The 27,992-nt window shown below is 36.4% G+C and overlaps 2 protein-coding genes across 6 annotated transcripts; one reads left to right on the top strand and one right to left on the bottom strand.

Moving 5' to 3' along the window:
• LOC105223686 (aurora kinase B) lies at positions 1-3,449 on the bottom strand. 3 transcript variants are annotated; one of them, XM_049450716.1, is made up of 6 exons: positions 3,310-3,449; positions 2,247-2,439; positions 1,991-2,182; positions 1,643-1,936; positions 1,351-1,582; positions 1-211 (listed from the first exon to the last, which is right to left on the bottom strand). In XM_049450716.1, the coding sequence occupies exons 2-6, from the start codon at positions 2,378-2,380 to the stop codon at positions 80-82; spliced, it is 984 nt and encodes a 327-aa protein (XP_049306673.1). In that variant the 5' UTR covers positions 2,381-2,439; positions 3,310-3,449; the 3' UTR covers positions 1-79. The 3 variants fall into 3 exon arrangements, with proteins under 3 accessions (XP_049306673.1, XP_049306679.1, XP_011199773.1); XM_049450722.1 differs by lacking the exon at positions 3,310-3,449 and adding an exon at positions 282-336 and having other exon boundaries at positions 2,247-2,509; XM_011201471.4 differs by lacking the exon at positions 3,310-3,449 and having other exon boundaries at positions 2,247-2,505.
• On the top strand, positions 2,821-27,849 carry LOC125776999 (uncharacterized). Of its 3 annotated transcripts, none has more exons than XM_049450646.1 (3): positions 2,821-3,320; positions 24,775-27,322; positions 27,450-27,849. In XM_049450646.1, the coding sequence occupies exons 2-3, from the start codon at positions 26,283-26,285 to the stop codon at positions 27,496-27,498; spliced, it is 1,089 nt and encodes a 362-aa protein (XP_049306603.1). In that variant the 5' UTR covers positions 2,821-3,320; positions 24,775-26,282; the 3' UTR covers positions 27,499-27,849. The 3 variants fall into 3 exon arrangements, with proteins under 3 accessions (XP_049306603.1, XP_049306601.1, XP_049306608.1); XM_049450644.1 differs by lacking the exon at positions 2,821-3,320 and adding an exon at positions 23,631-24,374; XM_049450651.1 differs by lacking the exon at positions 2,821-3,320 and adding an exon at positions 23,633-24,374 and having other exon boundaries at positions 24,775-27,368; positions 27,434-27,849.
• The last annotated feature ends 143 nt before the right edge of the window (positions 27,850-27,992 follow it).

Genomic DNA, 27,992 nt, shown 5'->3' with positions numbered 1-27,992 from the left:
TTTGTGAAAATTTGTATTATTAAATTTATTTCGAGAGCAACATTTTATTATATAAAAAATACAAAGATAAAGAAAAACTTTATTCTATAGCTTTTTCACGCCTCATTTTCTCTTCTAAGTAAGCGTTTCTTATAGCCATATTTTCTTTGACCCAATGATGTTTCATAACCTCCACGAGTGTAATGCGTCCGTTATTCGATTTTCGTAACAACTGAAATCATAAAATTAAAATTAAAATAATTAACATAACTGCTTTTACCTCACTTTTTGTAATGTACAACCTTAAAGGATCATCTCAGTGTGACCCTCCGAAGAATCACTGATTTTCGCGATTTTCTTTAATGTTGAAATTAACTTAATCAGTCCGTGTTTTTTTTTTTATAAATAAATACATACATTACGAATACAAAATGATTTGTTTATGTTTATTTTTTTGGGTACATAATAGTTAATAGTAATTTCAATCACTCGTAAAAATACTGTCCACGTTTGCGGCTGCTATTTTGGTCAAAAATTTCCAAAAAATTATTAATCTGTAGGAAAGTGGCTATCGCGCTATGGAAACGTTTTTCGTTTTTTTTTTTTTTGACAGTTTGAACAAAAAGTATCGATGTTTGCCCTTTTTTGACAGCTTTTCGTAGAAAACAAAAAGATCTGAAAAAAATTAAAGCTTCCATAACGCGATAGCGAATGACGTTAAAAATGTTCTCCCCAAATTAGAACTAGATATCTTCAAAACTCTTTCTTTGAGAGTGGAAACGGTTTTGAAAAACACCATTCTGAGAAAAACTTTTTGTTGAAACCGCAATATTTTGCCAAATTTCAAAATAAACAGATTAATAATATTTTTGAAATTTTTGTTTTAGACCGAAATGGCGCCCGCGAGTGTGGACATCGTACAGGACCTCCTTTTTACGTGTCATTTCAAGATTTCATTTAACGGATTATAATCCGGGTCCGTTCCGATTACTTAGACCCGGCTGTCGTAGGAACGGTTCTCAATCTGCATCCAGTCGATAATTCCCACAATAGCCGATACTACGATTTCCGAAATGACCCGGATTTTATGATTTGTAATTCATTTAGATTTTTAAATAAAACTATATCAAAAAAGATGATATTTCCGGGTAAATTGCCAGAGTATGAAATGTTCGTTTAAACTGGAACTGAGCCCTTCTATACTTAATAGATAATACAAAACATTATCTACCATTGCATATAAATTAATCCCTTACACAATGTTGATATTGAGTTTAATTCCTATTACAATTAACTTTTTTAGCAAATTAATGGATTATCAACTTATGTATAAAATAGAAACATTGGTTATATTAAATTGTAATTTCTTACCTTTGATATTAGATCCTTTGCCCCAGAACTCATATGCGAAGGATAATAAACTTCCAGACGTCTAATTTTCTCGTAAGTTTTTTCGTTATCGTTCGACTCGAAAGGCGCGCAGCCGACTAAAAACTCATAACATAAAATTCCCAAGCACCAATGATCAACAGAATGGTCATATATGTGACCATCTACCATTTCTGGTGGTAAATAATCCAAAGTGCCGCATAACGTTTTACGCCTGTCCATAAGATATAAATAAAAACTTAGCTATAACAGATTATTGTTGCAGAAAACTTACTTATTAGATATAGTGTGTGCCGACCATCCAAAGTCGGCTAGTTTGACATCGTCTGATGATGTTAACAAAATATTTTCTGGTTTCAAGTCACGATGTATAACATTATTCAAATGACAATATTCAAGAGCGTCGGCTACCTGGTAAGTATATTTAGCTGCTCGTGGTTCTTCAAAACGACGCTGTGGCGAATTGCGCAAATGTTTATACAATTCACCTTCAGAAGCGATTTCAAGAGCAAGATATATTCGGCTGTCATCATGAAACCAAGTCAGTAATCTCAATATATTTGGATGTCTGTTGAAGATATTAATTATTTACAAAATAAATAACAGTGACGAATATGCTCACTTAAGTCTTGTTTGTATTTCAATTTCACGAAGGACTTGTCGCTGTACATTTCCCTTTTCCAGTTCAGCTTTAAACATTACCTTCATAGCTACTATAAAGTTTGATGTTCGTTCACGAGCTAAATATACGCGACCAAACTTTCCACGCCCTAAGGGAGCACCCATTTCAAAGTCTCGCGTACTCCATTGGTAGCTGTGTTATATTCATTAATAAAAAAAATATTCTAATGAGACAGGATAGTAATTAGTTCACTTACGGCTGTCCATATGCAGGATGTTGCATCATTTTTAACGACATTGACTGAATGTGTTGTTGATACTCTTCTGGTACATCTTTTATCAATTTTGCCAACTCAGTGCGATTCGGTGGTTTCTTTTGTAATTTGTTCATTTCAAAATACGAGTCTGTTTATGTGAACACTTTGTAATAAAAAATCCTCAATGCAAGCGCTACACTCGTTTAAAAATTTCAAAATGAAAGTAAACGTCAAAAAGCATAAGAAGTAATGCCAAGTTTTAGATAAACAATGCTGCCATTTGTGAATTAAACTGCGCTCACATTAAGCAATTCAGTGTTGACTTGGAGTGAAAAAAATGTCTATAGTTTAAATAAAATGGGTATGGTTGAATAGAGGAGATTCTCCAGATGAAGAATATATATATTTACGGCCACAGGAAGCTTATAGATTTCGAAATATTCGCGTTTAAAGTTGAAAATTACGGTAAGGGTTCAGGAGAGCCGCTTTTCTGAAAACGTGTACCAATTTTCACGGGAAAGGTCTTAAAATACTCGTTTTCAATTCTACTTTACGAATATGTATGGCGCGTGCCTTTAAAATCAATATTTTCTTTGTTTTTATCAAAAAAAACATCGTATTTCCCGAAATAATAAATTCACTTTTACACTTTACACGTCTTTAGATGTTAAAACTATACTTTCTATAAGCTATATACACGTAATTATTGATGTTGTTTACTTAATCAATAAGAGAAATTGGTTTTTATGTTATTTTTATAAAAACTTTACAATCACTTCACTTCAACGAAAATGGCAAGTTATGTTCGAAATTACAGCATCACTGTTGTAAATTCGAATGGCCACTATTGATTCATGTCCAGATCGTTTTCGAATTATCGATACTCTCGATATTTGATATTGGTAAACATGAGAAAAACATTATAGGAAAATTTATAATTCATTATTATTGCAGAAAGAAGAAGAATAAAGGGGAATTAAAAACACGAATTTTAAGACCTTTCCCGTGAAAATTGGTGCACGTTTTCGGAAAAGCCGCTCTCCTGAACCTTTACCAAAATTACCACTATTTGAAGTACGTATTTTCTCGATATAAATTTAGTTTTGCACTTATTTATATTTTACACTTTTATGCCTACTAGCACTTCACTAATTCGTTTCTACACATTTATTTAACATTATACAGTACAAAAAACGTTTTAATTCAATATTCAACTTATTGTTGAAATTTATTTACCTAATACTATGTTCAGACCGAAAATTTCAAAGATTAGATTTTATTTAAGCATTTCATAATCCAACAGTGTTCCCACTGCCGTTAGAAAGATCAAAAAACAGCTGTTATTGTCATTCAGGAAGTCACATCGCTTAATATTTATCAAAAGAAAAGATTGTCATATAGTATTTTGAAATAAAAGCCGTCTTTTTTTGAAATGTTTTCCATATAATATAAATAGTGAATGCATTTTTTCATTTGTTAAGTCGATTTTCAGGTGAAATTAGATTCATTGCTATAAAATAAATTTGTTTGTTTACATGTTTTTCCCTTTGTAGTGTCTAAATCAGCTGTGATAATGTAACAGTTTTCCAGTGCTGACTAATATTTTTGCAGTGCTGACAAGTAGATTGCGCAAAATCAGAGTCGCACGGACAGATTTAGCGTGGATCAGTTTCAAATCATTTCAATGAAGTGATTTGGAACTGTCATTTTTATATGGCGAAATCTTGATAAATTTTTAGGATTAGTGGGATAATCCATTCAACGGCCGAAATCGTGTGATTAAGTGTCGGTCTGAACATAGTATTACAATAACGAAAGAGCTACAAACAGTCAAATATGATCAGATGCTAGAGAGGTTGTTATACCCTCTATGGCATTGCTACTTCTTCGCATATGGCTCTTTTTTGCGTGTATCAAATTTTTTCGCGTTGAACTTCTTTTTGCGTGGGCGGCCTTTGGCCGCTCTTATACTATGTTCAGACCGACACTTAATCACACGATTTCGGCTGTTGAATGGATTATCCCACTAATCCTAAAAATTTATCAAGATTTCGCCATACAAAAATGACAGTTCCAAATCACTTCATTGAAATGATTTGAAACTGATCCACGCTAAATCTGTCCGTGCGACTCTGATTTTGCGCAATCTACTTGTCAGCACTGGAAAAAACTAGTCAGCACTGGAAATCTGTTACATTATCACAGCTGATTTAGACACTACAAAGGGGAAAAATGTAAACAAACAAATTTTTTTTAAAGCAATGAATCTAATTTCACCTGAAAATCGACCAAAAAGATGAAAAATGCATTCATTATTTCTATTATATGGAAAATATTAAAAAAAGACGGCTTTTATTTCAAAATACTATATGTCAATCTTTTCTTTTGATAAATATTAAGCGATGTGAATTCTTGAATGACAATAATAGCTGTTTTTTAATCTTTCTAACGGCAGTGAGAGGAGGATGGAGTCATGTGTAGAAGTTCACGCAAGTGAGGAAAGTTCTCTGATCGCCATTCACTTGGGAGTGGCCAGAAACGATTCTTTTGCATATGACTCAAGCAGCTCACGACTTCCGGTCTTTGACCAAGTATCCTCTGGGTAGCCTAAGAACATCCGTTTGAAGGCGAGCTAACGTGAGAAGGCGAAACATCCCCTGCATAGGGTTGTGCGCTGGGTTTGGGACCCGCCACGTAAAAAAACACCCCCAATGAAAAGGAACAACAAGCCACGGATGAGTGACCCCCCTTTTGATGACGACCATGGCAAACGAAAGAAGGACTACAAATTGAGGGCATGCACCTGGAATGTCCGGTCCCTTAATTGGGAAGGTGCCGCTGCCCAGCTGGTTGATGTCCTCGTGAAAATAAAGGCTGACATCACCGCCGTCCAAGAAATGCGATGGACGGGACAAGGACAGAGACAAGTAGGTCCTTGTGACATTTACTACAGTGGCCATATAAAGGAGCGCAAGTTTGGTGTTGGATTCGTGGTGGGAGAGAGACTCCGTCGCCGAGTACTATCATTCACTGCGGTGAATGAACGTCTAGCCACAATCCGCATCAAAGCGAGGTTCTTCAACATATCGCTGATTTGCGCCCACGCCCCGACGGAAGAGAAGGACGATGTGACCAAAGATGCTTTTTATGAGTGCTTGGAGCGCACTTATGAGAGATGCCCCCGCCACGATGTCAAAATCGTGCTTGGCGACTTTAACGCCAGGGTGGGCAAATAAGGTATCTTTGGGACTACGGTCGGTAAATTCAGCCTCCACGACGAAACATCCCCAAATGGGTTGAAGCTGATCGACTTCGCCGGGGCCCGAAATATGGTTATCTGTAGTACTAGATTCCAGCATAAGAAGATACATCAAGCTACCTGGCTGTCTCCGGATCGAAAAACCACCAACCAGATCGATCATGTTGTGATAGACGGAAGACACGTCTCCAGTGTTTTAGATGTGCGTGCGCTCCGAGGTCCTAACATCGACTCAGACCACTATATTGTTGCAGCCAAAATTCGCACCCGCCTCTGTGCAGCAAAAAACGCACGCCAACAAACACAAGGAAGGTTCGACGTCGAGAAGCTGCAATCACAACAGACAGCCGAACGATTTTCTACTCGGCTTGCACTCCTGCTCTCTGAGAGCACTCATCAACAATTCGGTATAAGGGAACTGTGGGACGGCATTTCAAACTCCTTACGTACAGCTGCAACCGAAACCATTGGTTTTCGGAAAGTGCAAAAGAACAGCTGGTACGACGAGGAGTGCCGTGTCGCAGCGGAGAGAAAACAGGCTGCCTACCTCGCAACGTTACGATCGACCACAACACGTGCGGGATGGGATAGATACCGAGAGTTGAAGAGGGAAGCGAGACGCATTTGCAGACAGAAGAAGAAAAAGGCCGAAATGCGTGAGTACGAACAGCTCGATAAGCTGGCCGACAGGGGTAATGCTCGAAAATTCTACGAAAAGATGCGGCGGCTTACAGAAGGTTTCAAGACCGGAGCATACTCTTGTAGAACCCCCAAAGGTGATCTAGTTACCGATGCCCAGAGCATACTTAAATTATGGAGGGAACACTTATCCAGCCTGCTGAATGGCAGTGAAAGCACAACACCGGGAGAAGGCGAACCCGATTCCCCACTCGATGACGATGGAGCAGACGTTCCATTACCCGACCATGAAGAAGTTCGAATAGCAATCACACGCCTGAAGAACAACAAAGCGGCGGGGGCCGCTGGATTGCCGGCCGAGCTATTCAAACACGGCGGCGAAGAACTGATAAGGAGCATGCATCAGCTTCTTTGTAAAATATGGTCGGACGAAAGCATGCCCAACGACTGGAATTTAAGTGTGCTATGCCCAATCCATAAAAAAGGAGACCCCACAATCTGCGCCAACTACCGTGGGATTAGCCTCCTCAACATCGCATATAAGGTTCTATCGAGCGTATTGTGTGAAAGATTAAAGCCCACCGTCAACGAACTGATTGGACCTTATCAGTGTGGCTTTAGACCTGGCAAATCAACAACCGACCAGATATTCACCATGCGCCAAATCTTGGAAAAGACCCGTGAAAGGAGAATCGACACACACCACCTCTTCGTCGATTTCAAAGCTGCTTTCGACAGCACGAAAAGGAGCTGTCTTTATGCCGCGATGTCTGAATTAGGTTTCGCCGCAAAACTGATACGGCTGTGTAAACTGACGTTGAGCGGCACCAAAAGCTCCGTCAGGATCGGGAAGAACCTCTCCGAGCCGTTCGATACCAAACGAGGTTTCAGACAAGGCGACTCCCTATCGTGCGACTTTTTCAATCTGCTGCTGGAGAAAATAGTTCGAGCTGCAGAACTTAATCGAGCAGGTACAATCTTCTATAAGAGTGTACAGCTGCTGGCGTATGCCGATGATATTGAATTGAGAAGCAAAGTCCTCTCTCGACAGACAAAAACCAAACTCTATAAGTCTCTCATAATTCCCGTCCTGCTATATGGTGCAGAGGCTTGGACGATGTCAACAGCGGATGAGTCGACGTTGCGAGTTTTCGAGAGAAAAATTCTGCGAAAGATTTATGGTCCTTTGCGCGTTGGCCACGGCGAATATCGCATTCGATGGAACGATGAGCTGTACGAGATATACGACGACATTGACATAGTTCAGCGAATTAAAAGACAGCGGCTACGCTGGCTAGGTCATGTTGTCCGGATGGATGAAAACACTCCGGCTCTGAAAGTATTCGACGCAGTACCCGCCGGGGGAAGCAGAGGAAGAGGAAGACCTCCACTCCGTTGGAAGGACCAAGTGGAGAAAGACCTTGCTTCTCTTGGAATATCCAATTGGCGCCACGTAACTCGGCTATAATCGCGTAAGCGGTGTCTACGCCAATTAAGTAGAAGAAGAAGAAGAACGGCAGTGAGAACACTGTTGGGTTATGAAATGCTTAAATGTAATCTAATCTTTGAAATTTTCGGTCTGAACATAGTATTAAACAAAAATAACCTTGGTCGGTCCAACTCCGAGGTGCATCACGACGCGCTTCAAAAAAATAATCCTGGTCGGACAAACACCGGGGTGTATCAAATTTTATTGGTGTTGAACTTATTTTTGTTTATATTAGTTTGGTAACACTGATTATTTGACAGTTTGTAACTCGACCCTGCAAAACGGGTAGCTGTTAGCAAACGTATAAGCGAATTGTTATTGTTCACTTTTGCATTCGTTAAAATATTTGCTACTTTTGTTCAGAGAGTGGAAAAAAGTAACACATAGCTATTTGATGTTCAATGGTTATCTCGCTCTAACCAATGGCAAATATCGCATGCTGCCTTGTTCTAACAGAATGCATACATTTGTTAGCAAATCTCTTCACAGTAAGTTACGGGTAACAAATTATTTTGTTAGCGCATAGCTTACCTATGTGTTATGGATAACAAAAAGAATTTGTTACCCGAATATCTGTTAGTGTTATTATTTTGGTTATCAGTTTGTTACCTTTAGCAAATAAGCATGTTAGCAAGAGCAAGCAGTAACAACCCTATCTGTTACCCATTTGTTACTTCTAGCAAATTTAATTCTTTTAAATAAAATTCAGTTTTTTATTATTATTTTTTTTACAACCTATATGTATATGTATATGCTTGCAAAATCCTTGTACGGTGCAGAATTGCATATATTTCCTCTTGGTGCACCGGCACAACAACAAACACCCGCAGAAAATTATTTTCAAGGCTGTAAAATATGTCAGACCAAAACCCGTGTATATTTGCGTGCAATGTCAAGCAAAAATATAATTGCAACCCTGTTTTAGCTGTCATTTTACATAAAGACATATTACGTCGTTAAATTGTTGAGGAAGGTAAGTTTTAAATAGATTTTATAAGTTTTATTTCAATTATAAAGATTTGTTACAGTTTTTTTTTGTTAAAAATGTATGCAGAAGGTGCGCCAATTCACAATAGCCATGCTTAATAGTCATTCACAACAAATTGACCGAATTAGCCATTCATATATCACTAGATTCTCATTATGGGACATCGTTACCACCCGTGGTCATATGTCGTGTTTCTTTTACCGACATTGTGATCACCGATGGAAACGTTCTGCATACATTTTCTATTGAAATAAAATTTGTTCGGTCCCAGGATGTAAGACTTTTTGACTTGGACTTTGTAATTTGGTCTGCCAAAGCCCAAAAATAGTGAATCAAATTTAGGTAAGAAAAATTCATTTCAGGATTTTTATTTTATTTTATTTTATTAAAGCTTACATAATAAACAATTTATTATATAAACTATAGTACGCAGCATTAGCATCATAGGCTTTCGGCTGACTGGTGGGATAATAGTTGTATTCATTAAAAGCTGAGCAGGATCATCATTGATGATAGAGTTTATATAAGCTGTCTTCCATATTGTCTTTTTTTAAAAAGGCAGTCCAGATTCTTCTTCTTCTTTACTGGCGTAGACACCGCTTACGCGATTATAGCCGAGTCAACAACAGCGCGCCCGTCAATTCTTCTCTTCGCTACGTGGCGCCAATTGGATATTCCAAGCGAGCCCAGGTCCTTCTCCACTAGGTCCTTCCACCGGAGTGGAGGTCTTCCTCTTCCTCTGCTTCCCGCGGCGGGTACTGCGTCGAATACTTTCAGAGCTGGAGTGTTTTCGTCCATCCGAACAACATGACCTAGCCAGCGTAGCCGCTGTCTTTTAATTCGCTGAACCATGTCAATGTAGTCGTATATCTCGTACAGCTCATCGTTCCATCGAATGCGATATTCGCCGTGGCCAACACGCAAAGGACCATAAATCTTTCGCAGAACTTTTCTCTCGAAAACTCGCAACGTCGACTCATCGGTTGTTGTCATCGTCCAAGCCTCTGCACCATATAGCAGGACGGGAATTATGAGCGACTTATAGAGTTTGGTTTTTGTTCGTCGAGAGAGGACTTTACTTTTCAATTGCCTACTCAGTCCGAAGTAGCACCTGTTGGCAAGAGTAATCCTGCGTTGGATTTCCAGATTCAGGCAATATGTTTTTTAACGGAGATGTTGGTAACAAATAGTCTTTTTCTTACATATTGACAATGTTGCTTAAATGAATACTTAGAGTCTAATATTAAGCCTAGGAACTTAAAACTATCTGTACAGATTAAATTTATATTATTAACGGTAAGTGTGGGTGTATTACAATGATGTCTTACAAATATGTAATAACTTAGATTTAGAGGAAGAAATTGACGTGCCCGAAGAACCGGACCAATGGAATAAGAGGGATAAGATTTTAGAAAAGGAAGACGTAACAACGAACAAATCGGAGGAATTAGAAAATAATACTAAATCATCAGCACAGATTTGGTGACTGATATTAGGGGAGTCAGATAAAATTGTACTGATTTTGAAGCGCAAATTCTAAGGCTATATCTTGCGGATATAGTAGATTGCCACGAGGAGAATTGAGGAGGGGAATCGGAAAAAGGAGGTTAAACCAGACAGTCTCCTTATGTAAGCCCAGACCTTTCTTGGGTTAGAAGAGGAATTAATTGGGCTAGTGAACTTTTGAAATAACTTAAAGTGAAAGATTCATTAGGAGGGGAATAGGCACAAATAATGATGAGTTTATAAAAGTTCGAGTTCGATGTAATTATTTAAGTATCCGTTGATATTCCACTGAAGGATGGATAACATGGATAGAAAAATAAAGAAAAAATAATAATGTGAGGTTATGGGAATTTATTGTTCCATCAACGAGGGTGACGGAGATGAAAGGGAGGAGGAAGTTGGATAGGTGTTATGAGCAAGAGGGGAGATGGCAAATGATGCCAGGGGAGATAAGGTGTGTGAGGAGGGCGATGAGATGTGGGAAAGTGGAGAGAAAGATGGGGAGGGGGAAGAATCCAAGGATGGAGGGTATAGAAGAGGGGAGTTTTTTGAAGTTTCTGGAAGTTCTATGTGATGCAATGGATTGTTGGTGGAGGGATGAATCGTTGGTAGCTTTTGTTGTTGTTGCGTTATTATTGAGGTTAGAGTTTATTGATATTGAAGTATTATCTTTATTACGTTGGCGAAGGAGAAGGGGGATGGGGTGGAAGGAAGTTGATTTTTATACATGGTAATGGCGTCACGCATGGTGCATTTGTGTATAGTTTTAATTTTTAATATTTCTTTCGATTGAATAAATTTAGGGCAAGTATTTGAAGACGAGGGGTGTTCACCTGCGCAGTTAGCGCAGTAAACTCTGGTGCAATCAGAAGGAGGAGAGTGGTTAGGATGAAGGTTGCAAATGACACAGGAAAGAGTTTTTACGCAGTTCTGATAGCTGACAAGTTTTGCAGCGCATGGGATTAGGGTAGTACGGACGGACATCTAGGGTTCTCCAGGCTACATCAATTCTGTTAGGAAGTGTATATTTATTGAATGTTAATAATACGGCACCAGTATGTACACGAACGTCTTTAACTATTTTGTTAAACTTGTGGACTGCAGAGACACCTTGTTCCTTGAGACCTTCAATTATTTCATCGTCGCTAAGTTGGCAAATAAAGGGGGCATAAATTGTGCCCTTGACTGAGTTAAGGGTGCTGTGAAGAGCAACTTCAACAGCACCTGCACCGGGTAGATACTTAGTGAAAAGGAATTTATCAGCAATTTTTTGATTTTTTACAAGGAGGAGTAGGCTGCCATCGCGAAGTGACGAGACGCTGTTAATATCTTTACTGATAGATTGAATACCTTTGTAAATCGCGAAGCAGGAGATGGAAGTAATAGGTATACTGGCATCCCGCGACTTAATGACGAGGTATTTGGGGTCATCCTTCTTTGTTATGGAGAGTTCCGGAAATGGGTCCAACGTTGTTTGTTCAGGCTTTTTTTTAGTCTTCTGGGCTGAGGATAATAGGGCAAACCTATTATCACCCAGATTGTTGGCCCCAGGCATTGTGAAAATATTACTTCTTATGTATGCAAAAATGTATGAATGTAGCACAAGTTAATAATAAGAAATAAACACAACGAGAAATTAACAGTAAAAAAGTTATTTGTGCACAACTGTAAAGTAGCGTTATAACACAGACACCGCTAGAATGAAGATGCTCAACAGCAGCACTAGCGAGAGAAAAAGAAAAATGCGACCGTACGGTTTGACAACTCGGTTGCGACTGATTTCAGGATTTAAGGCCTAATGCCGGAATTACATGTGCAGAATTCTGCGTGCAGAAAAAAAATTTGTACTGATTTGACAGTTCAAATTCTGCACCTCAATGCAGATCTGCACGGCATGTGAAATTTGAATTTCTCTGCGCAGAGGCAGTGCTGACAACATTCAAATAATTAATTTTTGAGCAAAGTCCGGCAACATTTTAAATTGCGCTCAGCTGTTCAGTGAAAATAAACAAAAGATATAAAACATGGAAGAAAAATTGATTGAGTTCGTGAGCGAAAACCGGACCTATATGTTCCTATCGCGCACAAGCTTAAAATATTAATTAATTTCTTTTTGGCAACTAGAAGTAAAAGCAATTGTTGCAATCTTTTTTTTCTTTCCACTTCCATTTTAAAATTTTTAAATTTCAATCAGCTGATTGTCAAAATTTACTGCACATGTGTTTTGGCTGGAAAAAATAGTGCAGATCTGCATGCAGAATACATCATCTGCACATGTAATTCCGGCATAACTATAATGTGCATAAGCTAGCTTAAGCCAGCGTAAGCAACTGTCCGAATACACACAAATTGTATGTTGCAACTATAATGTACTTTATTACATCAAGTTTCGTCAAGTTTTTTCAAACGTCATTTTCTTAAGGAAAATGCGAAACTGGTCGCATCTTCCGTACGGAATCAGCTGTTTTCGCTTTTTGTCAACAGATACATTATTTTGAATTTGAAGATGTAGGACGACGAATGTTTTATACAAAGTTTAGTCGAAAATACTGAAAAATGTAATGTTTTTACGTCAAAAAATATGCCCCTTATTTCAATCGCGTGTATATAAAAAAATCTATATGATCAGTCCTCTTCATTTCTAGGAATCGTACAAAAAAACTATCCTACTTTCTCTTCCTGTTTATTTCCCTCACTGAACATGACCGAACTCTATTTTTTAATTTCACTAATTTCTGTCAATATGCATATTCCGTCCAACAGAGAAGTAAGCATTTTAATTGTTTTTAAATATTTTAATATTCTAGTCATTTTAGCAAAATCCAGACGAAATATAAAATCAAAGCACGAAATGTTTATTGACCATTTTCTCTTCTGCATGTAAGTACATTATGTATAGTCATTCAAAAGTCTACTCTCCGTTCCTTATGCATTTGACAGACTTTTCGTTAATTTTTTGACAGTAACATACGGCTGCATATGCATATTATAGTTAGGCCTTTAAAAAGTAAGAAATACATTATATATTTTAGATAAATATATTTTATTTTGCACTATAAAAATTTTCTTCTCAACGAAAACAAGTGCAATTCAATATAACTATTCCAAAAATTCATTTTAGGACTTAAAAAGTAAGATATATAATATAAAAAAAAAACAGATGAATATAACTATTTCAGAAGAAAAAAATTTAATAATGATTTATTTGTGGTTTTGAAAACACACTAAACACAATGCTTCTTGACATTGCTCACAATAGTGTTCACCCTTTTGGCATTTTTTCGCGCATACGCCGCGTTGTGTCTCCTTGACATTGTTTTATAACATGTAACACATCTCTTTTTGGTCACTCTCTTTTGACCCTCCAATTCTTTTTATATGTGTTTTTTGGGATCTCTAGATGTCGATCCATCCGCATCTCGTAAAATAATCGATTTTTCGAATGTCAAGAACCGATTCTTAATCCACTACGACTACTGAAAATCGATTTTTAAAAATCGATTATTTAACGAGAAAACTCGATTCTCGAGTAGTATCGGAATCGAGTTTACCATCTACTGGCCGCCATCGCGTGCACATTAAAATCTCCGCACAATAACCACCACAAAAAAAATGATTTTTTTTCCATGTAATTTATATGGGAAATCGAAAATGTCGATGAGGCACCTCTTAATATTAATATAAAGAGCTCAGATTTTACCAGGACTTGTTTTTAGTCATGTTGAATGAGATTTTCATGGTAACTACGAAAAATAAAATATAAACTAATTTTTGGCCCACCTTAATGTACATACATATATAACAATCCAAACAAAAATAAAACCAATCAACAACAGCAAACAAAACAAAATATAATAAACAAGCGGGCGCGAATTTAACAAACAAACCAACAAACAACACTTTCAAGAGACGGGGTTGTGGTTCAGCTGGAAGAAGGAAAGAGGAATTGGAAAAATACGAGCAGGCATGCTATACACAGGAATATACCCTACAAAACCAAAGTGAGCATATTCAGTTCATTTAATTTAAAATTATCATACATACATATAATAGGTTGTCAAAAAAGTCTTGAGGTATTTTCGCTAGTTGGCGCTGAAAGCGCGTAGTTCTAGTTTTATTCGTCGCATCGGGTAATGCTATACCTTTTTGGAAAGCTCATTTCACGCGCTAACACGTGTTTTATTGATTGTCGTTTCTTTTAAGTCGATCGTGAGTTATAGCGTCCCAAACATGGAGCAAAATAAAGAGAAAATACGGCATATTTTACAGTACTACTACGATAAAGGCAAAAATGCATCTCAAGCCGCCAATAAAATTTGTGCAGTTTATGGACCCGATACAGTTTTCATTTCCACCGCACAACGATGGTTTCAACGTTTTCGTTCTGGTGTAGAGGTGGTCGAAGATGCGCCACGCTCCGGAAAGCCTGTCGCCGAAAATTGCCATAAAATCGCTGAATTGGTCGAAAGAGACCGGCATAGTAGCAGCCGTAGCATCGGCCAAAAACCGCCAAAACTATTGAAATTACTTTTTATTTATACAAATAGTCATTGGTGTACGTAAACTTTTTTGATATGAATTAAGCGCATTTTAAGCTTTAGCATTAATTTTTTTTATTTTTGTAAAAAAAAAAGTATTTTGATATGCTATATTTAAGGTTAAATATACATATCTTGAAATGGATAGAAAAAACAACACAAAATTTATTCATTTTGAAACTAATAAACGTATCGTAATTTAAGTGTGCTATGCCCAATCAAAAAAAAAAGGAGACCCCACAATCTGCGCCAACCGTGGGATTAGCCTCCTCAACATCGCATATAAGGTTCTGTCGAGCGTATTGTGTGAAAGATTAAAGCCCACCGTCAACAAACCGATTGGCTTATCAGTGTGGCTTTAGACCTGGTAAATCAAAAACCAACCAGATATTCACCATGCGCCAAATCTTGGAAAAGACCCGTGAAAGGAGAATCGACACACACCACCTCTTCGTCGATTTCAAAGCTGCTTTCGACAGCACGAAAAGGAGCTGCCTTTATGCAGCGATGTCTGAATTGGTATCCCCTCAAAACTAATACGGCTGTATAAACTGACGTTAAGCAGCACCAAAAGCTCCGTCATCATCGAGAAGGACCTCTCCGAGCCGTTCGATACCAAACGAGGTTTCAGACAAGGCGACTCCCTATCGTGTGACTTCTTCAATCTGCTGCTGGAGAAAATTATTCGAGCTGCAGAACTTAATCGAGCAGGTACAATCTTTTATAAGAGTGTACAGCTGCTGGCATATGCCGATGATATTGATATCATCGGCCACAACACCCGCGCCGTTAGTTCTGCTTTCTCCAGACTGAACAAGGAAGCAACGCAAATGGGTCTGACAGTGAACGAGAGCAAGACGAAATATCTTCTGTCATCAAACAAACAGTCGTCGCACACGCGACTTGGCTCCCACGTCACTGTTGACAGTCATAACTTTGAAGTTGTAGATAATTTCGTCTATTCTTGCCAACAGGTGCTACTTCGGACTGAGTAGGCAATTGAAAAGTAAAGTCCTCTCTCGACGAACAAAAGCCAAACTCTATAAGTCGCTCATAATTCCCGTCCTGCTATATGGTGCTGAGGATTGGACGATGTCAACAACCGATGAGTCGACGTTGCGAGTTTTCGAGAAAAAAGTTCTGCGAAAGATTTATGGTCTTTTGCGCGTTGGCCACGGCGAATATCGCATTCGAAGGAACGATGAGCTGTACGAGATATACAACGACATTGACATAGTTCAGCGAATTAAAAGACAGCGGCTACGCTGACTAGGTCATGTTGTCCGGATGGATGAAAACACTCCAGCTCTGAAAATATTCGACGCAGTACCCGCCGCTGGAAGCAGAGGAAGAGGAAGACCTCCACTCCGTTGGAAGGACCAAGTCTAGAAGGACCTGGCCTCACTTGGAATATCCATTGGCGCCACGTAGCGAAGAGAAGAAACGACTGGCGCGCTGTTATTGACTCGGCTATAATCGCGTAAGTGGTGTCTACGCCAGTAAAGAAGAAGAAGAAGAATTTAATAGAACTAGGTGTATGTAAACTTTATTGGTCCACTGTATGTAAAAATTTTGTTGCTTATGCATGCAATATTATAACGCTAGTAACGATTCCGTTGACTAGTTTTATACGGCTAATATTTCGGATTTAAGGAAAATAATCCGGCCTCATATATTCACTTATATATACATATGTATATATATGTAGCAATATTTAGCAATACATCTTCTGTTGAAAAAAACAAAAGAGAAACAGTAAGTAGGATAAACAAATAAGCAAAAGAAAATTTTAAAACACAACTAGCATTATCAACAAACAAAAGTAAATGCATACATACATATTAAATACATTTCCTAACATTTTATATTAAAAATACATATTTACATATGCACTAACAAAGGAAAATACCCTTTTTTCCATTCCGTTTTCTCGCTCTCTCCTCTTTGCGAAAAATATATAAGTACAAGTATACACAAAGTAGCACGGATCTATTCGGCAATACCACTTGTTCTTTGGCAAACAAAAACAAGCAGGATTGCATACAAAAAGCGAATTGATCTCTCTAACGAGCTCTCAATTGCTTACGAAAAAATATAGTTTAAAAAAAACTAAAAAACACGCTTTTAAAGCATATCAAACTAAAAAGTGAAAAATAATTCTTAGTATAAACTAACAATAATAATGAAGGAAAAATACCTGCATTATTGTGAGAAAAGCGTGGCATGCTCGGTATATCAAAGCATTTTAGAGTTTTTACAAAACACGAACGTTCACATCCGAACAAAGAAAATATATCATATCATGCGAACTATGCTCAAGAGGGCATAAGCTTAAAACTTCCGAGAAGTTTAAAAAAACAAAATATTAACGAAAGGAACAACTTTTTCAGATCAAAAAGACTATGTATAAACTGCTTGTCCAATGCACACAATCTTAAAAATTGCAAAAGCAAATTTAATTGCTTATATTGTCACAAAAGACAAAATTCAATGGCTCATTACAGCAGATATCCCATTTCACCTCAAAGAAGCGCTTATACACAAAGAACCAGGGGTTTAATTGCAAAAGCAAATCCCGAAACCCAAAACTCGAAAAATTGTCAAGAGACACCATGTTGCTCAAAGGCACAAAAACGCTGCACAGCGAAACACAAAGTGGACTAGTTACAGAACTAGTTACCACCATACCAACTCAAGTTGAGAAAATATCAAATCAATACCTTAATTCACTATTAGAGAAATTTCCCCGAATATTAAATAAAACTCTAGAAGATCAGGGCCCCAATCGCGGCAGTCGTGACCGAGCAAGTAATCGTATTGAGTGAAATTTCGTAACGTGTCGAGTGTGCGGATCGTCGCACTCGATACGAAGCGAATAGAAATCTTATGAAATAACTTCCCTGGTGTAGCTGTAAATGACATTTTCGAATACATCCAAATACGAAACAAAACAAGTATTTGAATTTGAATTGAATATAAATATTCAATATACGTTCATACAATATGTGTAATAAATTGTATATAAATTTACTAAATTTAGTTTTTGATTTCAATAAAATGAACCCCAACGTATTTTTTATACAAATTCATCTGATTCAGATGAAAAACATCACCAAATGGCTAAACGACTCAGGATTCGTGATAAAAGTAATCGCATGGCTTTACCTGAAACAGAGTAAGAAAATTTACAAATTAACTATACCGTTTAACTCAGTATAGATCATATTATTTTAAATCATTTAAAGATACATACATAAAAGTGGTTTAGACCTACCAAAGACGCATTTACTTTCATCCTATCGGAAATAAAAATTTAACGGACATTTATCAACCGCAGTACCATCAATGCTTCATCAGCCGGTGGGCCGGTGGAAAATTCTCAGTAACGATAAAAGAAGTCGGTATAGTCCTCAAAAGGTAGCAAAGTTCGGCAATGTATGTGCAGCGTTGCATAACATCTGCGCACAGTTTAAAAAATCAACATATTGCAAATATTTTACAAATGAAAACAATAAATTAGAAATAGATACGGAAAATGAGACTCAATTAACTAAATTGGTTATAAAATTAGAGATCATGTTATGCTGTATTTAGATAATAATCGAATTAAACGTTTCAACAACAATTGAATTCATATTTTATTTTAATAAATATATTTTCAATAAAAATAGGAACTTGGAATTACTATCGTATATATTGGTGTTTATTTCTGGACTTTTCTCTTTAAAATATCAAGCCCATGAGTTTTAATTTGCAACTCTACAGCTTTTTTTGCATATCTTCTTTATGTATCTCTTTTATTTGAAGCGATCTCTTCTTTTAAACAATTAGTTCCTCAAGATGTTTACTTCTACTGCAACATCTATCCCCGTAGCTTGGAGGAGTTGCTCTTCTGCTACAGTTAAAAGCATTTCTTCGTACTGACCACCACCAGTCCTTTGTTTCGAGGCTTTGTTGAATGAAATTTTCCTTTTTTACATTGTGCTTTTGATCAGCAAATACTTATATTATTTAAGTCATCTATTATTTTATTTATTTAATTAATAATTATTTACTTGTATTGATCTCACTTTTTGTCAAAATTTAGCATCTTTCATCGGTGGCCCGGCAGCGTTAAGTATTAGCATCAATACATCCCATAGCTTATTTAATGTAACTTTGCCTTGCCCACAATTAGGCAAAATATTATTTGCTCATCAAATTCTTTTGATGCATATTTATTTTGTTTACATTTGTTCTTAAATCATTAGTTATTATTATAATACAATAAAAGAACAATAACTTGCATTTTACTTCCGATTTTTTTTAACTGATATATTCAAACTTTTTTTTTAATTTGTACTATAATGTTTTTCAAATAGCTAACGAATGAGATTTCGATTCTTTTGTACAAACCAGGGCCCGAATCGCGGGAGTCGTGAGCGAGCAAGTAATCGTATAGAGTGAAATTTTGTAACGTTTCGAGTGTGCGGATCGTCGCACTCGATACGAAACGAATAGAAATTTTATGAAATAACTTCCCTGGTGTAGCTCTAAATGAGAAATTCGAATACATTGAAATACGAAACAAAACAAAATAAAAAAGTATTTGAATTGGAATTGAACGTAAATATTCAATATACGTTTATACAATATGTGTAATAAAGTGTATATAAATTTACTAAATTTAGTTTTTGCATTCAATAAAATGAACCCTAACGTGTTTTTTTATACAAGTTCATCTTCAGATGAAAAACATCACCAAATGGCCATAAGTTTCAGGATTCGTGATAAAAGTAATGAAAGGTGGCAAAGTTCGGCAATGTATGTGCAGCATTGCATAACATCTGCATACAGTTTATAAATTCAACAGATTGTAAATATTTTGTAAATGAAAACAATAATACAGAAATAGATACAAGAAATGAGACTCAATTAACTAAATTGGTCATAAAATTAGAGATCATATTGGGTTGTCAAAAAAGTCTTGCGGTATTTTCGCTAGTTGGCGCTGAAAGCGCGTAGTTCTAGTTTTATTCGTCGCATCGGGTCATGCTATACCTTTTTGGAAAGCTCATTTCACGCGCTAACACGTGTTTCATTAATTGTCGTTTCTTTTAAGTCGTTCGTGAGTTATAGCGTCGCAAACATGGAGCAAAATAAAGAGAAAATACGGCATATTTTACAGTACTACTACGATAAAGGCAAAAATGCATCTCAAGCCGCCAATAAAATTTGTGCAGTTTATGGACCCGATACAGTTTCCATTTCCACCGCACAACGATGGTTTCAACGTTTTCGTTCTGGTGTAGAGTCGAAGATGCGCCACGCTCCGGAAGGTCATCAAAAATTCATTTCAATTTCAATAAAAAAAAAAATCAATAAAAATACCGCAAGACTTTTTTGACAACCCAATATTATGCTGTATTTAGATAATAATCGAATTAAACGTTTCAACAACAATTGAATTCATATTTTGTTTTAATAAATATATTTTCAATAAAAACAGGAACTTGGGATTAACATATCGTATATATTGGTGTTTATTTCTGAACTTTTCTCCTTAAAATATCAAGCTCATGAGTTTTAAGCTGCAACTCTACAGCTTTGTTTTGCATATCTGCTTTAAATACCTCTTCTTTTATTTGCATCGATCTCCTCTTTAAAGCAATTAGTTTCCCAAGATTTTTACTTCTACTGCAACATCTATCCCCGTAGCTTGAAGGAGTTGCTCTTCTGCTACAGTTAAAAGCTTTTCCTCGTTCTGACCACTACCAGTCCTTTGTTTCGAGGCTTTAATGAATGAATTTTTTTTTTATATTGTGCTTTTGATCAGCAAAGACCTATTTTTGTATTTTATTATTATTTTAATTATCTATTATTTTATTTATTTAATTAGTATTATTTACTTTTATTGATCTTACTTTTCGTCAAAATTTAGTATCTTTCATCGGAGGACCGGCAGAGTTAAGTTTTAGAGACAATGCATCCCATATCTTATTTAATGCAACTTTGCCCACAATTAGGCAAAATATTATTTGCTAAGATCTGATGCTGTAGCATAAAATTACTCTTCACATTTTTTACGCATATTTATTTTGTATACATTTGTCCTTAAATCATTAGTTATAATTATAATACATATTAAAGAAACTCAATAAAAGAAAACTAACTTACATTTTACCTCCGGTTATTTTTTACTGATATATTCAAAACTTTTTTTTTAAATTTGTACCATAACGTTTCTCAAATAACTAACGAGTGGGATTTCGATTCTTTCGTAAATATACAAACGAGAACACGTTATCGAATGAGGAAATTTCAAAATTTCGAAAGTGCGCATTCGATAGCGAGTACGACGATCCGAAAACAAAAATTAAATGAATTTCGCTCGTTAACGTGTGCCGCGATTCGGGCCCAGTATTCTACGTACGTCGTACGACTACCACTAGAGCCAGAATTTTCCAATATCCAACATATTGGTAGAAAAAACAAAGTCAGAATTCAGTCTAACAATATTAAAAACTCATATATATATACATATATGCTACTTTTCGACCCCGCAGGATGGCTTTCGCCAATAATGAAAAAACACAATCCTGAACGAATCCTTAAGCGGTAGCATAGGCGCTTAAATATTACATATAATAAAGTTGTTCAAATAGTTGAAAAATCGAAACCGTTCATATACTAGTGCCTAATAATTTTCAAATAATAAAAAAAATTTATTTATACCCAAAATTGAGGTTAAGGGTACACCATATGCCCAATGCGATACTGTGACGCACCTAGACTTACCAAAAGCAAAGGTAGTTCCTATCGAACCTACATAAGCGCTCCTCATAACGGTAGTTGGTGGGAATCTGTTGGAAAACTTTAACATTCCACTTCAAAAAAGTAGCTGAAAATTACTACAATACAATTCGAAATCAAGCCGTTCGCAATTCAGGTCCACTCTCTCACAAGATCCTTCTAATATCGCAGTCCTAACCCTAGGGCTAAATAGCACACATTTTGACCATATCTGAGTCAGACATGGAGGTGCTGTCCTTAATAAGCCGATCATAAAAAATGCAATAATTGTCAAATACAGAAAAGGCAAATAATAAATAATGCATTTAATAAAACGATAAAAGAAAAAATCGCATATACAATAAGTTGTCAGTAAAATCAAATAAACCCGCAAAATAAAGTTGCTTCTCTTAAACACCTACCCGCATATTAAAATGCACATTCAAGTACATATGGTACGTTTTAAACCAAAATCCGTTTTCTACACACACGGATAAATATGAGTATATTACAACTCCATCAAGAAATACTTCTGCTGTCAGAACATATTCCGCGCTTCGGCTACTCCACCAGTAGTACGCCGAAATACATAGTTAAACGCACAATACTAGGCAAAATATTCGCCTAGGGGGCCCAGGATGTTTAAATGAGTTAAGCATCCACCCCCTCTACCCGGTAAAACTGGCGCATCCTAATAAAACAGCTCAATTCACCACAGGATGCCATTACAACACAACACCAATATAACACACCACACCTGTACACCAACCCAACCAACAATGGGAATGGACAACAGGGAAGCGGACTCAATTCGACCTATACAAGCCGCATCTTAACATTCGCACATTGAAATTCGCTACAAACATTCTCTTATATGTACACTGCCTCTTGCCTACGCTATTCTACCGCGATTATATAGGGTGGGCCATATAAAAATTTAAATTTCGAAGATAGGGCGTAAAAGATTGAGTGTAGCGTTTTCTGTATGGCACGTAGCGCCGTCCTGCTGGAATCAAATGTTGTCCAAGTCTTCCTCTTCAATTTACTTGAAGAAAAATTCGGTTAACATTGCGCGATATCGCTCAGCATTAATGGTTACGGTTCCTTCTTCATTTTCGAAGAAAAATGGGCCGATGATTCTACCTGACCAAAATCCGCACCATACAGTGATTCGTGCTGGGTGCATTGGCTTCTCGACGATTACGAGCGGGTTTTCTGTGCCCCAAATGCGACAGTTCTGCTTGTTAACGTAACCATCGAGGTGGAAATGAGCCTCGTTCGAAAAGATGATTTTTCGGTCAAATTGACCATCCTCGGTCAAACGACCTTCTGCCCATTCTGTCAATATTTCCCAGTTTTTTTCTAGTGAATAGCGACCCATTTCGTAAATTTTAGACTTTTAACTGAATATCTGTCACTTGGTCACCGAATGGTATTTGACGTTTCCAATGTCGAAATATAGATAATTCAAATTTAAAACGTTAGATGTCCCACCCGTTACATTGTGATCTTGATACGTGGAAACTCGATTGACAGCACCAGTAAATCATCTTCGACTTTGGATTCTCGCCGGCCCGCATGTTGACATTTTTTACAAATAAACTTACAACATTTTATAATTTATATTGTGAAAATAATATCAAAATTTATTTTTATTTAAGAGCGTGTGCTCTACATAAATTTTTGTATCTTAATTGTTCATTGTTTGTTTTCTTTGTTTTATATATTTGTGAGTTTCATGAAATTTTTATAGCAATACTCACAAAAATATGTTTAAATTTCTTTCTGAATAAATCTATTGTAATAGTTTCCTATTAATTTGAATTAAAAATATGTAAATGACTTATATTTTGTTGCCTGTCTTTATTTAAATATTTGTTTTGATCCTTTCTAGGAAAAGGTACTCTTTTATTCTGGGGGGTCTGGAGTTCAGAATCGGAGAACTGAGTTTATATTATAAACAGGAGGATCTTCTTACTGTAGTGAATCGCGGTTTTAAAAATATTTTATGATTTGGCTAGTCGAGCCTTCATTTCAAATTTTTAAGATTCAATTTAATGTAATGTGTATATATTTGATATACTATAATAATACAATGTATCTTGTTGAGATAAGAATTAACCTTTTTTTTAAACGCGAACAGTTGTGAGTGACATGATTATTATTTTTATAATACTCATTTTGTACTTAATTCTAGAGGAATTATTTCCCATGCAATTAATGAACATAAGAGATATTTACAACTATTTTGTTGTTGTTGCATTTGTTGCTGCTTTGAAGATGTTGTTATTGTTGTTAATAAAGTTGGTGCCTTTGAAATTTGTTACTGCTATTTCTGTTATTGCTTTTACTGCTACTGCTGCAGAGAACGTTTAATATAGAGAAGGTTCACGGCGCGAATAACGTAAAAATATTTTTGGCTAACTCGCAGAGATGGAAGAGTCTCACCACAGACAAATTATGAGCGAGTTTCACCACATTTAACAGCGATTGAGGGGTTTTTAGAGTGTATGAGAAATAACATGTAAATGTAAATAAGAGAGCCAATGCAGGGCAATATACATAGATGTGTATTTACATATATGCAGGTGATTTTTGGAAGAAGAAATCGTCAACGGAATTTTAGTTCTAAATGAATTTTGTCGCGGAAAGATCGCCAATTCGATTTTGTACGATTTTTAAATAGTTTTAATTAAAAAAATGAGCAACAAAAGTTTAAAAAAGTGTCGCGTTCGGGAGTGCAAATCAGAATCTCCCGGGAGATTCTTTTTATTTCCTAGGAAGCAGGAGGAGTTGTAGAAGTGGGTGGAAAATTTACGGATTCCACCAACGCAGGATAGACCCACCTACAATGCATTTGCTTGCATTAAGCACTTCGAACGAAGTGCAGTAGGTGTGAAGAAATTGAAGGCAGGAGCTGTGCCCACCCTTAATCTTGGTGAGTACTTTGTGCATGTATTATACAAATATTATTATTTTTTGCAAAAAGTACATACATCCATACATAAATATGCAAATATTTTAAATAAGTATGCGATGAGAGATGCGCGGGCAGAGCGAAGTCAAGTGAAGTGTGTGTGTGTTGCGCATTGTGCAGAGTACGTTTGAATGTTTCTAGGTGTAGAGGGCAGTATTAGGATGTGTCAATATTTTCAACCAAATATTTACACATTACTAACAATAAAATCTGCCAAAATATTTTTTGTAGTAATAAGTATAATATATCCTATTATTTTGTGTGTACACATATGTATATGTATGTATATAAGTATATATATAACTAACAGTAGTATGAATAATATATAAATAGATATAAATTTTTTTCTGTATGTAATTAGGATACGAAGAAGCACCTCCACATTTGTGGTCGGGTCTACTGCCACGGAGAAGGTGCTGCATTCGCAGTTGTGCTTCCAGAGGGGTAACGATTATCGAGTTCCCAAAAAAAGAAGATGTTCGGCAGAGTTGGGCAAAGGCTTGCAACTTAGTTGTGTCGCCTTCCGATACCCTTTTTATTTGCCGAAATCATTTTGACTCGCAGTTTGTCACTAAATACAAACTTTTGCCTGGGGCTTTTCCATGTTTACGATTAGAGCCAGCACTAAGTCGTAGCTCATCTAGTGCTGACTCTAATTGGGTGTGCCCACCCGTCACTGCGACTTATGAACGTCCTAATGTAGAAGTAGGAGTAGAAGAGGACGACATAACATTGAAAGAGTTCGAACAATATTCCATATTAGAGGAAAAAAGATTAAGATTAGGACCCCAAAATAGCGACGTAGGCTCTGCTTTAGACAGTCGCGAACGATTTGCTCGATCGGCACGGTATTATCAAAGTAACGCGCTTAGATTAAATAAAAAGATCGAAGAGACTTCTAGCCAAGACGCTATAATATTCGCTAGGATGATCGTTACCAAGCACATTGTTTTTAGTGACAATGAAAGGACATTGGCACAAAACATTAATTATATGTCCACCAAATCATATAGTTTCATGCGTGACGATTTAGGTTTCGCTTTACCAAGCAAGAGTTCTCTTTTGCGTTGGCGCCCCATTAGGTATGTTGTCCCTGGTATCGATGCCAATGTCTTGGGAAATTTACAAAAAATTTCCAAAAAAATGTCCGCTTTAGAACGAAATTGCGTTTTGTTATTTGATGAAATATCAATAAAGTCCGACCTAACTTATAATAGAGTTAGGGATGTTATTGATGGGTTTGTGGATCATGGGGAAGGCCAACGTGACATGATTATAGGTAGTAAGTGTTGTTTTTTTATGATAAAAGGGTTATGTTCCAATTGGAAATATGTGTTTTCGTACTACATTTCCAAGACGGGACTTGCTCCGTCTGAATTTAAAGACATTTTGAGCAAAAACATCGCATCACTAAAGTCAATAGATCTCAATGTAAAGGCTTTAGTCTGCGATCAAGGGCCCTCAAATACTTCACTTTTCAATTTGTTAAAAATTACTGAAGAAAACCCCTTTTATATGCACGAAGGTTTAAAAATATTTTGTTTATATGACTATTGCCACCTTTTTAAGTCCGTCCGTAATACATTTATGAAATATGATATTTCAACTCCAAATGGAATAGCCAGCTTCAAGGTTATAAAAAAACTTTACTCTATCGATCAGAGCAATATGCACTTCAAAATATGCCCAAAACTTACAGAGGCCCATGTTTATCCCAGCATATTTGAAAAAATGTCCGTGAAACGTGCAACTCAAGTTCTGAGCAATTCGGTTGCTGCTGGCATTGAAATGGCATATAGCCAAAGTCTATTCGGCTCCGACAAATATTTATTAAAATGTGCATAGCCTACGCAGCTATTTATTAAAAAAATGAATGATCTTTTCGATGATCTAGACTGGAAGAATTTTGTTTCCAAAAATCCGCTGAAATATACGTTATTGAAGAATGACTCCGGGAAGGTCCAACGCCTCTATGATTACATAAACTATTTTAAAACAATCAAGCTTCCAGCTTCTAGTCAGGTTAAATGTATTAGTGGGTTTTGCTCCACAATAAGTGGAATGATTCAGTTGAGCGAAGATCTATTTAGGGATCAAGAGGAATTGAGGTTTATATTCCTTGGGAAAATTAATCAAGATGCGTTGGAGAATTTTTTTTATAGAGTCCGTGCTAGTCAGGGTATGAATACCCATCCCTCAGCCAATGAGATTCAATATATTGTAGGTAGATTAATTTCGATGAAAATTTTACGGCAAAATTTTCAAGATAAGGGGGCTAATTGTGAGGATGATGACGACATAAATTTAGATTGGAACCTAGGCCCCGAAGATCGTCATCTAGATGTACAGGGAAACGAACAGGAATCTGAGCAGCTCGATCTGGAATCTTTCACTATTCCAGACGAAAATTTTGTTGAAGAGGACGACAAAACTGACGTCCAGATCAAGCGGTATTACACTGGCTATGGTATTTACCAAAAAATTCTGTGTAAAATCCATTGCGAAGAATGCACCAAAGCAATGACGAAGACACAAAGCGATTTAACGCTTTATTCGGAGGCCCTAATCAGAGCTAAGAACTATAAGGATGACGGCGACTTAAGGCTAGTCAATCCTAGTGATAGGGTCTTCGAAGTGTGTCGACTGCAGATGATGTGGTACGTCCAGCTCTTCAACAAATATGCTCACTATTTAAATGTTCGTAGTCTGATGTTGTCCGCCATAAAACAAAAAACGGAAAATGTTTTTCCTCAATGGTTTGATACAACCAATGCATGTTTCGCTCATAAAATGAAACTATTAGAGTATTTAGTGACTGTTCTGCTATATAAAAATTCAAAGTGGTTTGAAAAACAAGAGATAAATAGGGAACGACATCGGAAGCGCGATGCTAAATTAAAAAAACTTAAGTAAGTTGCAAGCCAGAATGCTTGAATAAGAACATCTTACTTTCGGGTTAGTAATGAATTAATGAAATAAATATTTACATTTTATAATGTTTTGCATTCTATCATTTCCAGGTTTTTCTACTTGCAGTTTTTTTCTCTACTTTCAGTTTTCTTTTATTATTATATTTTCAGGATAATTTTTTTTCTTTTTCTTTTTCAATAGCATGCCAACTGAGCCTAGCTTTTTTAAACACAAATATTGCACTTAATCTAGATGGATTAAATTGTGTTTAAAAAAGCAGGTGAAATTAAAAGACTAATTTTAACCAATAAGTCGTGAGAGAAATTTCCATTTTAAATGGACAATTTTGTAATTCGGCATTATTTAATTTTTGTAAACATATTATTTCATTTTATTAAAATTGTAAAATTGTTAAGTTTCCAATAAATAATAGAAAAAATCAATAAAATTAGCATATTTCATCTGAAAAGAATAAACTGGTCTTTAATTGGTAGTAAAAATCATTTAGGATTGAATAAGATTGATGTGTTGAACCAGAGAACTTAAAACATTCGACAGCAAATATTTTATAAAATTGCGACACGGAATGTCACCACATAAGAGACATAAATATATGTATGCATGCTCCTTATGATACTCCCAACAACAGCTTTGTGATATTTTCATGCT

Source organism: Bactrocera dorsalis, chromosome 1 (assembly GCF_023373825.1).
Source record: "Bactrocera dorsalis isolate Fly_Bdor chromosome 1, ASM2337382v1, whole genome shotgun sequence".
NCBI classification, from domain to species: Eukaryota; Metazoa; Arthropoda; class Insecta; order Diptera; family Tephritidae; genus Bactrocera; species Bactrocera dorsalis.
The sequence above is the reverse complement of the archived record's forward strand: the minus strand, read 5'-3'. Positions and strand labels throughout refer to the sequence as shown.